The 9,812-nt window shown below is 36.3% G+C and overlaps 2 protein-coding genes across 3 annotated transcripts; both read left to right on the top strand.

The window, feature by feature from the left end:
* Positions 1 to 1,225: 1,225 nt before the first annotated feature.
* LOC140961324 (uncharacterized) lies at positions 1,226 to 6,182 on the top strand. 2 transcript variants are annotated; one of them, XM_073419774.1, is made up of 9 exons: positions 1,226 to 1,397; positions 1,608 to 1,713; positions 2,166 to 2,341; positions 2,666 to 2,811; positions 3,680 to 3,771; positions 3,899 to 4,197; positions 4,700 to 4,766; positions 5,379 to 5,438; positions 5,897 to 6,182. In XM_073419774.1, exons 1-9 carry the CDS (start codon positions 1,255 to 1,257, stop codon positions 6,080 to 6,082), a joined length of 1,275 nt encoding a protein of 424 aa, XP_073275875.1. In that variant the 5' UTR covers positions 1,226 to 1,254; the 3' UTR covers positions 6,083 to 6,182. The 2 variants fall into 2 exon arrangements, with proteins under 2 accessions (XP_073275875.1, XP_073275874.1); XM_073419773.1 differs by having other exon boundaries at positions 1,608 to 1,725.
* Positions 6,183 to 6,695: 513 nt separating this feature from the next.
* Positions 6,696 to 9,338, top strand: LOC140961323 (pollen receptor-like kinase 2). The gene is made up of 3 exons (XM_073419772.1): positions 6,696 to 7,537; positions 7,696 to 8,286; positions 8,447 to 9,338. Exons 1-3 carry the CDS (start codon positions 6,868 to 6,870, stop codon positions 9,112 to 9,114), a joined length of 1,929 nt encoding a protein of 642 aa, XP_073275873.1. The 5' UTR covers positions 6,696 to 6,867; the 3' UTR covers positions 9,115 to 9,338.
* Positions 9,339 to 9,812: the final 474 nt, after the last annotated feature.

Below are 9,812 nucleotides of genomic sequence, written 5' to 3'. Positions count from 1 at the left end.
ATTAATTAATTTAAAAAAAAATAAACATACATGATCACCCTATCACTATAGTAGAAATGGTAATTTTCTTCATGGAAAAAACCCAAAACGAGGTGGGTTTGAGGATCAGTTTTTGGGTATGAAGGTGAGGGTTTTCAAATTTTCGAAACAAATCATGGGTAAGTATGATGATTTTATCCCTATCCCCATGCATAGAGATGTAAACGAACCAAACCGTTTGTGAGCTATTCGAAGCTCGATTCGATAAAAGCTCGTTTGAGCTCGTTTAATGAAGCTCGTTAAGATAAACAAACCAATCTCTAGCTTTACAGTACTCGGCTCGTTAGCTCGTGAACATGTTCGTTGGTAAGTTCATGAGTAATATTTTAGATGAAAAAATAATAGTTTTGATATTTGATTTATTGATTTTGCATATTATTTATGAAATATATAGAAAAATCTATTAATTTTATTTATTTAATAAATTTACAAATTTTAATAAGAATAATATATTTTTCTTTAAATATATAATTTATTTTTTAATTAATTTAATGAAAATTTAAATGTATAATTCATATTTATTAAGCTTGTTTAGGTTCGGTAAAGGCTTGAATAGCTCGTATGTAATCAATTTTTTTTTTTTTGAAAAGCTAGGGTTAGGAACTGGTCCCTTAGGGAGTGTTTGCAATTTTTTCTTTAAAAAAATTATTATGGATTTTTTATATAATTTTTGTAAATTTATAAAAAAAAATTGTTTATAATCAATTTTTTTTAAAATTTACTGACACTATTTTTGTTTCACTGAACAACCGCATATTTCGTTAGCAATTGCCGTGTGTGTTTTCTAGTACTACGCAATTTAATTATGGTAAAAATTTGTGTGAGACGGTCTCACGGGTAGTATTTGTGAGATAAATATTTTATTTGGGTCATCCATGAAAAAATATTATTTTTTTTGCTAAGAGTGTTACTTTTTTTGTGAATATGCGTAGGGTTGACCCATCTCACAGATTAAGATCCGTGAGACGGTCTCACATGAGACCCACTTTTTAATTATTTGACAAAGAAATTTTTTTTTAATTAATTATAATAAAGAGAAAAATATTGAAATTTTAGATAAAATAAGGAAAATTGGAGAAAAAAGAAAGATATAAAAATCACTGATGAACTCGGACTATCAAAATTTGAATATATTAACGAAGTAAACGATGGCAATGATAAATAAAAAAAAATATGTATTTTATTTAAAATAAAATAAAGTAACCAAAGAAGGGAATGACCAAGAAGCCAACGGTGGTGGCGGGGTTGCGGCTGAGAAGACTAATGGAAATCCCAGCGCCGCCGATTACGCTTCCGCAGAAGGATTATCTTCAATATAACCACACCGATTCTTGCAGCCTATATAGATGGACTGCCAGGTAAATACTTGATATTTTTTTATATCACTTGGAAACTGAATTGAGCTTTAATTCAAAATCCAGCGGTGTACAGAGTATACTTAGCTTTCTAGAAGGAAAATCACTAGAAAAGTTTTGAAATTTTACGAGAAGCGACCTCCTCCTTAAATTGTGTGTATGTGTTTTTTTTAATAAAATTGTGCTAATGCAATGATATTCTGATTATGGCAGGGAAAGTTATCAGTTCATGTATGGAAGACCATGGCAAATGGTTAATGATTTTTATTCGGACGCAGTGAGTGGACGTAGATCACTATCAGAGTTGTTTGGAAAACAAGTGGGATTTACTGTCATGTTTTATGTGTTTCAAATATTCTTGAAATTTAACTTTATTTTTTCTGTTTTGATATCAAGATTTGTACTTTTATCGGATTGAGTGCCCATCATCTTATTAATCCTGATTGTTTTTATATTTTTGATACATGCTTTCTGGAAATAATCCTCTAAACGTGCATGCTATGTGCACGATGTTTTTATCACTGCAGGTTTCACTATTAACCACAGCTAAAATTTATTTGCATGTGTTCTAAGGAATTCGAGGTTCAGAGCTTGAAAGTGTCTTCATCGTCTTATATTTTTATACATTTTGGTACTAAAGGAATATGACCATAAGGGTCTGTCTATAGCAATGCAAAATTCGGAATTTTGTTGCAGTTTAAAATTAAAGGCATTAAAATTTTCATAATGATGGTATTGCATTATTGTATTCATGCAAGAGAAATTTCACAGACATGTACCATTCACGATGGTGCTGAAAATGTAGAAGATTGTAATCTACCGGTTAGTGGTCCAGCTGCAGAGAGGACTGGAAGATGGGCAAGAGTGACATTCAAGATAGTTCTGTCGTACCACGGGAGTTCATTTGATGGGTGGCAAAAACAGCCGGATTTGAACACTGTCCAAGGGTATTTTTGTTCTGCTGCTTACAAAAATTTTAAAGTATTGCACATGAAAAGGTGCAAGCAATGCCTGATTGTAGAAGATACCGCAGTACTTAGTCAATGTTGCTAATTTTACTTTTCCTTGTCTTTGCTCCGGCGTGGCAAAGTTGAATGTCTCTTTTTCTCATCTCCTTTCTGTCAATTGTGTGCGAAATAAGAATTGTAAGAATTTTTCTGGTGGACTTATTTTCTATCAAGTTGTAGAACTTGGTTGAGTCTTTGCTATCCACGAGTGCAAATTTAGCTGTGGCTAATCAAACATCCATGTGGCTGTTTTTCCATACACAGGCTGGTTGAAAGTTCTCTGGGAAAATTTGTTGACGAAAAGAAAATGCAGCTGCTAAAAGAAAAGAAATTACCAATAGATGTATGTGCTGTTGTTGCTGGGCGTACAGACAAGGGGGTGACAGCTCTTAACCAAGTTTGTTCTTTCTGTATGTTATATGCTTCTTCGGTCTAAATTTGTTCAATTCTCATTGCTTCATATCCAAAAAAAAAGCATTTGAGATGCATGCATGCATTCATATATTTATCAAGTTCGAGCAATATGTGGTCCTCTCTGTTAGATATTTAAGAGGATGGCACTTGCTTCTCAATTGGACATCCATAAGGTCGTCTTTTCCCTGCGGGACCATATAAATGTTGTAGATATTAATGCATAACGCATTTACGTATGTATGTCTGTGTGTGATTATTCTGTGGTACTTTAGAATTTTAAGATGATGCATATAGTAACTCGTGAGGTTTTCTCTTACATCCTTTGAGGTTAAAAGTGTTCATTACGGTAAATCAGACACAGCAAAATGATCAAGGCTTAGCTAAATATCAAATTTTTTTCTGCTCGACTGAATAGGTAAAGATTGTGCCACTCGATGTTTGTACCCGTGATTATTTGTTCCCGAGTTTTGTTCATTTTCTCCATTTGTGCGTGTGCTAGCTTATATGAACTCTACAATGAGCATTATGGGTTTTATTCTTTTTTTGCTGTTGAGAATGAGGACAGTTAGTCACTTTTGCTATTCATTGGAATATAAATATGGGAGGTGCACCGGTGAAGGTTATGTACGAAGTATTGATTCTTGATGGGTAAAGGGCATACCCACTTCCCTTTCGGATTGCACAAACGGGAACATCTTTTGAATTGTTGAGGCCTTTGGTCATTAAATATTTTTTCCCCTTCCCATAGCATTTCGAGTATGCCTCCCAAAACACTTGGGTGGGCGCCTCCCATACCCTGTCGCATCATCATCTGTTAAACACTTCTGTTTTTCTAATTTAACGTCCAATTTTTTGTATGTCAAGATACATGGAGAAAAGATGTTATAGCTCAAGATATTGAAAATGCCATCAATGATATCACACCAGGGAAGATAAGGGCCATTTCTGTATCCAAGGTGGATGTAGTCATGAACTTAGCGCCAGTATTTATTTGTTCAGTAATTACATTGCCGTCTAAGAGAATGAATTTTATACTTTATGTAAGTGCCATAGAATAGACTAATGCACACATTTCTTTATTAGGTATCACGAGAATTTCATCCTAATTTCTCTGCAAAGTGGAGGCATTACTTGTATATTTTCCCCCTTCATGATGAAATTGTTGATGACCAAGACAGTCAATGCAAGAAGGATCATGAACAGTGTGTTAGTGAGAAAAATGGTCAAGATGTAGTGGATGATGATTTCAGGAATGAACAGGATACGAGGAAGAAACCAACCAGTTTTGAAGTAAACAGGGTCAACAATCTATTAAATCAACTTGAAGGAAAATTATCATCCTACAAGATATTTGCACGAGATACTAAAGCATCAAGAAACGTGTAAGATTGAAGTTTTTTTCTTAAAATACTTTTTCATCTGTCAAAATGATTTTCTGACTGATGAGCAAGTGTACTCATACTTGGTTTAGCTTCACTTGAATATATTGCAGCCAGACCTTCTTCATGTTTCGCATATATTTCTTCCATTTATCTTTCTGTCTGTCAGCCTTGCCAATGTATCAGCGAAATTTCAGCAAGCATCAGTTAGATTTGGTTTTTATGTTTTCTTTTATCAGAAAGCCCATCAACTCAGGGACAGCCTTCATAATTTTATTTAATAAATGGGTGTACATTTGTTATTGCCTATCCTGTTACCTTTCTAAATTGATTTCGGCATTGGGATAGTGCCTCAGTTTTGGAATTTAATTTTCTTAACTAGATATGATGGCCAGAGTTTGACGATCATATTTTGTTGAAAATTGCAAATTTTATATGTTAGTATGTTACCGCTTTAGCTGATTGGTAACTCACTTTCTGAGATCAAAATTTGATCCTGTTGCAGTGGTCCACCAACCGAATGCTTTGTCTTCCATGCACGAGCCTCGGAAGCTAATTTACTATGTGATGAGGTTCTACAAATACCTAATATTGTTGTATCATTTTTTGCCTGTCACGAGCATATGTTTGTGTCACTGTAAATTTTTTACTTCCCATGTTTAAAGGGAGTCTTTGATACTGAATAATTAAGCATGTAACCTACATCATTTTTTTTAAATGTGTAAGAATTACACAACCATGTGGTTTATATGCAAACTTGAAATAATTTTTTCCCTCTGATATTATTTTGATATTCTTGCACTTTAGCAGTTGCACCAAAGTTGCATAATGATGCTATAGCGATGGGAAAGGGGTGATAATTCATCCGCAGTATCAGTAGCCAAAATCACCAAATTTATTTACTTTAGTGGTCAAAGTTGTGAAAAGAAGATGTGTATTTTCACTGTTAATTATTGGCACTAATTAGGGTTGAATTCTTGCATTCAGGGACATAAATATTAGATCTGTATTGACGTGTCTGTACATGGTATAGAATTGAGTTTTTCATTTATATTATAACGATTCCCTTGATAATTATTAATTAGTAAAGATCCAAATTTGCACGTATTGATTGTAAATTAGCTGTTCTTGCATCTTATTCATCTTTTTACTGATCTCTTCTGCTATTTTTCAATACTTAAAAGGATGGGACTATTAAGAAGACTATGTGCGTTGAGTTGGTCGCTAACCGATTCTTGCGGAAGGTAGTTACTCTTTTCATTTTCCTTTTAGAAATCACTGTTTGACTTGTAAAGTCATACAACTCGAATCGGCACAAGGAATTATGACCGAGGCTGCAAATGAATTCAATCTAGCTTTTCGATTTTGCTTGAACAATATTGAATTCATGTTGAAATTATCTAACGCGAGTGAAGCTCCAATTCATTCAAATATTTTTTAAAGTTGAATTTGAACTATTGCTAAATTATTTTGTCTATAGCTCGCGAGATACGAGCTTTGATAACTTAATTAGTTTATAAATATACTTAAAATTATATGAGCTTAAGGGCATGAGTCCAACTTCCAGTCTTGTGTGATAGAATTTCCATAATTAAGCTCAAGTTTGAGCTCAAAAGAGAAGAAATGATATTTCACTTCGATTAGGTTCTTTTGCTCCATTGAGGTCCTTGAATCACTAGTCGTTTTTTTTGGTGATACACAGATGGTTAGAGTTCTTGTAGCCACAGCTGTAAGGGAAGCTGCTGCTGGAGCAGAAGACGATATGCTGCTAAAACTTATGGATGCAACATGCAGACGTGCCACTGCTCCACCAGCACCACCAGATGGCCTTTGCCTTCTCGGTGTGGGGTATACAGATTTTGATAGAAAATATTGCTTGATCCTTTGAGTTCCTCTCAGGACCATTTTTTTATATGAAGTATGCACATTCATACAGAAACTGGGATCTGTTGATCTATCTTTACATGATTTGAACAGTTCGCCAGTAACATTCTCAAAATTATTCGGAGTTCTACGAAGCTGCAGATTCAGATTGAAAAAATGTCATATATTAGATAGCTCCAAACATCATCTTTTCTCAGATAATAAAACCTTTTTTTACTATGAATCTTCTTTTCCACGTTCTTATCATAATTTAGTTATGCACGCCCCCCCCCCCCCCCCCCCCCCGGCCCGTGAATTATCTCTTATTCGACACTATTTAGAATAATATTATTTTAAGCGAATGACATGTTTCAAGTTTTATATATCCAATACCAATCTTAGAATCAATTTTCAGTTTTGTTTCCACCCTTGATTCGATCACGGTACAATTATGTCCCAGTTCAAGTCAACATTCTTTATTTGTACTTGATAATATTTTTAGTTGATAATGACCTCAAACTCAAAGGTGTTACGCACATTTCTCATGCAAAAAAGTTTCCCTATTCCATGCGAAGAAAGAGAGGACATAGTCAACTTTATTTTACCCTCTTCACATTTGTCAAAAGAAAGTCATTTGAACCTCATGATACCAAATCCCTATTATTGGTACCTTCTTTCAATCTCCATGTCCTCTTGATATTCATTTCAGTCTTATCCATTTTCTCCCCTCGAAGAAGCCATTCTCATTTCTTGGAGTTTTCCCATAGGGCGCGCACCTAAGAGTGCGCGCGTGCCATTTTCAAGATCAAGATGTCTGTGAAACAAATCTTTCTCTGGCCGGGCTCACGTATAAACGCTTTGGTTTTCATCGTCTTCTTGAATTTTATCACGTCATCCGCGGTGTCAGATGCTGAAATCTTGGTCAAATTCAAGCAATCCCTCAAGAATGCCGACGCATTATCTAGCTGGGACGAGAACAAGTCTCCATGCAATGGGGATCACGAGATCTGGAATGGGGTTCTGTGCGAGCAGGGAACTGTCTGGGGACTCAAACTCGAGAATATGGGATTAAAGGGTGTCATTGATGTGCAAGCCCTTGCACAAATGACAAACTTGAGAACTATAAGCTTTATGAACAACAAGTTTGATGGCTCTTTGCCGGACCTACATAAAATTACGGCTATTAAAACTATTTACTTGTCATATAACCAATTCTCCGGGGAGATTCCGCAAAACGCTTTCACTGGGATGTCCTCATTGAAGAAGATTTATCTGGCCAACAATAAGTTGTCGGGATCGATCCCGGAATCTTTGACGGCATTGCCTAGGCTCAAGGAGTTGATGCTGGAAAATAATGAATTTGTAGGGTTGATACCTCCTTTTCCACAAGACAGGTTGAAGGTTTTCAATGTGTCCAATAATAAGTTGGAGGGAGAGATCCCTAATAGTCTTGTCGGCATCGATGCTTCGGCCTTCAATGGTAAGATTTCGTTCCATAATTGTGACTTGAATTAATTTTGGCGACCAAACTTGCATTTAGTCGATATGGGTAATTTACTTTATTATTGGACATGAAATTTACTGGTTTGCTCAACTCAATCTTACTATTATTATTGTTATTTTTCTGTTTACGTACAGGCAACAAAGATCTATGCGGGGCACCTCTAAAAGCATGTTCAGCCCCGATCAAACTCTCCATTGGGACAATAGTCATCGTCGCCGTGCTGGTGGTGGTGGCCATAGCTGCCTTAGTCGTTGTAGTCATCATACTCCACCGACGCAAGAAATCACCGCAGCAAGCAGACGAATCCACCGCCTCCATCAATTTAAATAGAATGGAACAAGGCCAAGCTAATGCAAACTCATCTTCCCCAGATCACACCGGTCAAGCCAAGAAAACCGAGCAAGGCACAAAACTTACTTTCTTGAAAGAAGACGGGGAGAAGTTCGACATGCCGGATCTGCTGAAAGCCTCAGCGGAGATTCTGGGCAGCGGTGTGTTCGGATCCACGTACAAGACCAGCCTGAATGGAGGGAAGATGATGGTTGTGAAGAGATTCAGACACATGAATAACGTCAGCAAAGAGGAGTTTAATGAGCATATGAGGAGATTGGGGAGATTGAATCATGAGAATTTGCTTCCCATCGTGGCTTTCTATTATAGGAAAGAGGAGAAGCTTTTGGTCTCAGATTATGCGGAGAATATCAGCCTTTCTGTTCACCTTCATGGTATGTATTCTCCATCTTTATTCTGCTTCTTCACTGGGTGCCAAGGGAAGATTCTCAAATTCTGAGTATTTAGTTAAAACAATTATTCGAATTCATGAATCAATGCGCGAAATGGAATACATAAACTAATCATTGATATATTTTCTTACGTATATTATAGGAAATAAATCTCGTGGGGTGCCATGCCCCGACTGGCCTACTCGTCTAAAAATAGTGAAAGGAATCGCCAAAGGCCTCGCGTACCTCTACAACGAACTCCCATGCTTAACAGCACCGCACGGCCATCTCAAATCCTCCAACGTACTCCTGGACGCCACCTTCAATCCCCTCCTCAGCGACTACGGATTCATCCCCATCGTCAACCAAGAACACGCCCAAGAACACATGGTCGCCTACAAATCCCCCGAGTACAAGCACACGGGCCGGATCACCAAGAAAACCGACGTCTGGAGTTTTGGAATCCTCGTCCTGGAGGTCCTCACGGGCCGGTTCCCTTCGAACTTCCTGCAACAAGGTAACGGCACGGATACGGATTTGGCGGCGTGGGTAGACTCCGTGGTGAGGGACGAGGGCAATCTTGAGCTGGTCTTGGATAGAGACATGACGGGGAACGGCAACTCTGAGGGGGAAATGATGAAGATGTTGAGGATAGGGCTGAGTTGCTGCGAGGTGGACGTGGAGAGGAGGCCTGAGTTCAAGGAAGTTGCGGCCATGGTTGAGGAGATTAAGGAAAAAGACGACGAGTTCTATTCATCGTACGCGAGTGAAGGTGATACGAGAAGTTCCAAGGGGTTGTCCGATGATTTCGTTCATGTTACTTTTAAATGATAGTTAATTTAGCTCGGTGGTTGCAAATTTGGTTCTTGTGTTCTCTTTGAACGAGTAAAAATGGGTGCTCAAGTGGAAGAAACAAAAGAATTTCATGTATCAATTTCTAGGAATATCGATGTTTTTTTGGAGTTTGATGATAAGATATACATACATATATATATGTTATATGTGTGTATGTGTTGATGAGTGATTTGGAAGGAGAAATTACTAGTGATTTTGCAGTACTTTGGTTAGTTTTCAATTGTTCAAATAACTTCGGATTAAGATTTATATTTTTTAATAAAACATGAAAATTTTGCCCTAAAAGTGATTTTGGATAGAAAAGTAACTTTATTGTATCAAATTTTCGTGTTTTATCAAAAGTTATAGTCAATGACAACGATACAACTCATATATTTTAAATTGTCTAACAGTACAAACATATCGATCTTTATCCTAACAACGACGATAATTAAATCCAACAATTTTTCTTATAGTAAGTATATTTTTTATAATCCATGAGAATCGAGCATTTATCATTGACTCTTAATATTTTAAATCATACGACAACATAAATGTCAAATATCTATAGATTTCTCTCCTAACATATAGTTGGTTGTATCTAATTTAAATTGAAATTAAAATTAAATAATAGATGATTTATATTGATTTTTTTTTTATCAACAAGATGAAAATAGATGTATACAAATAATCCT

The sequence above is a fragment of the Primulina huaijiensis genome, chromosome 16 (assembly GCF_012295235.1).
Source record: "Primulina huaijiensis isolate GDHJ02 chromosome 16, ASM1229523v2, whole genome shotgun sequence".
NCBI lineage: Eukaryota > Viridiplantae > Streptophyta > Magnoliopsida > Lamiales > Gesneriaceae > Primulina > Primulina huaijiensis.
This window is presented reverse-complemented; position numbering and strand designations above follow the sequence as displayed.

Excerpts from the sequence above, each read along its gene's own strand:
- LOC140961323 (XM_073419772.1), top strand. The coding sequence starts at position 6,868 with ATGTCTGTGAAACAAATCTTTCTCTGGCCGGGCTCACGTATAAACGCT. Across the intron at positions 7,538-7,695 it reads CGATGCTTCGGCCTTCAATG|GCAACAAAGATCTATGCGGG; the intron begins GTAAGATTTCGT and ends GTTTACGTACAG. Across the intron at positions 8,287-8,446 it reads CCTTTCTGTTCACCTTCATG|GAAATAAATCTCGTGGGGTG; the intron begins GTATGTATTCTC and ends CGTATATTATAG.
- LOC140961324 (XM_073419773.1), top strand. The coding sequence starts at position 1,255 with ATGACCAAGAAGCCAACGGTGGTGGCGGGGTTGCGGCTGAGAAGACTA. Across the intron at positions 1,398-1,607 it reads CTATATAGATGGACTGCCAG|GGAAAGTTATCAGTTCATGT; the intron begins GTAAATACTTGA and ends TGATTATGGCAG. Across the intron at positions 4,198-4,699 it reads ACTAAAGCATCAAGAAACGT|TGGTCCACCAACCGAATGCT; the intron begins GTAAGATTGAAG and ends ATCCTGTTGCAG.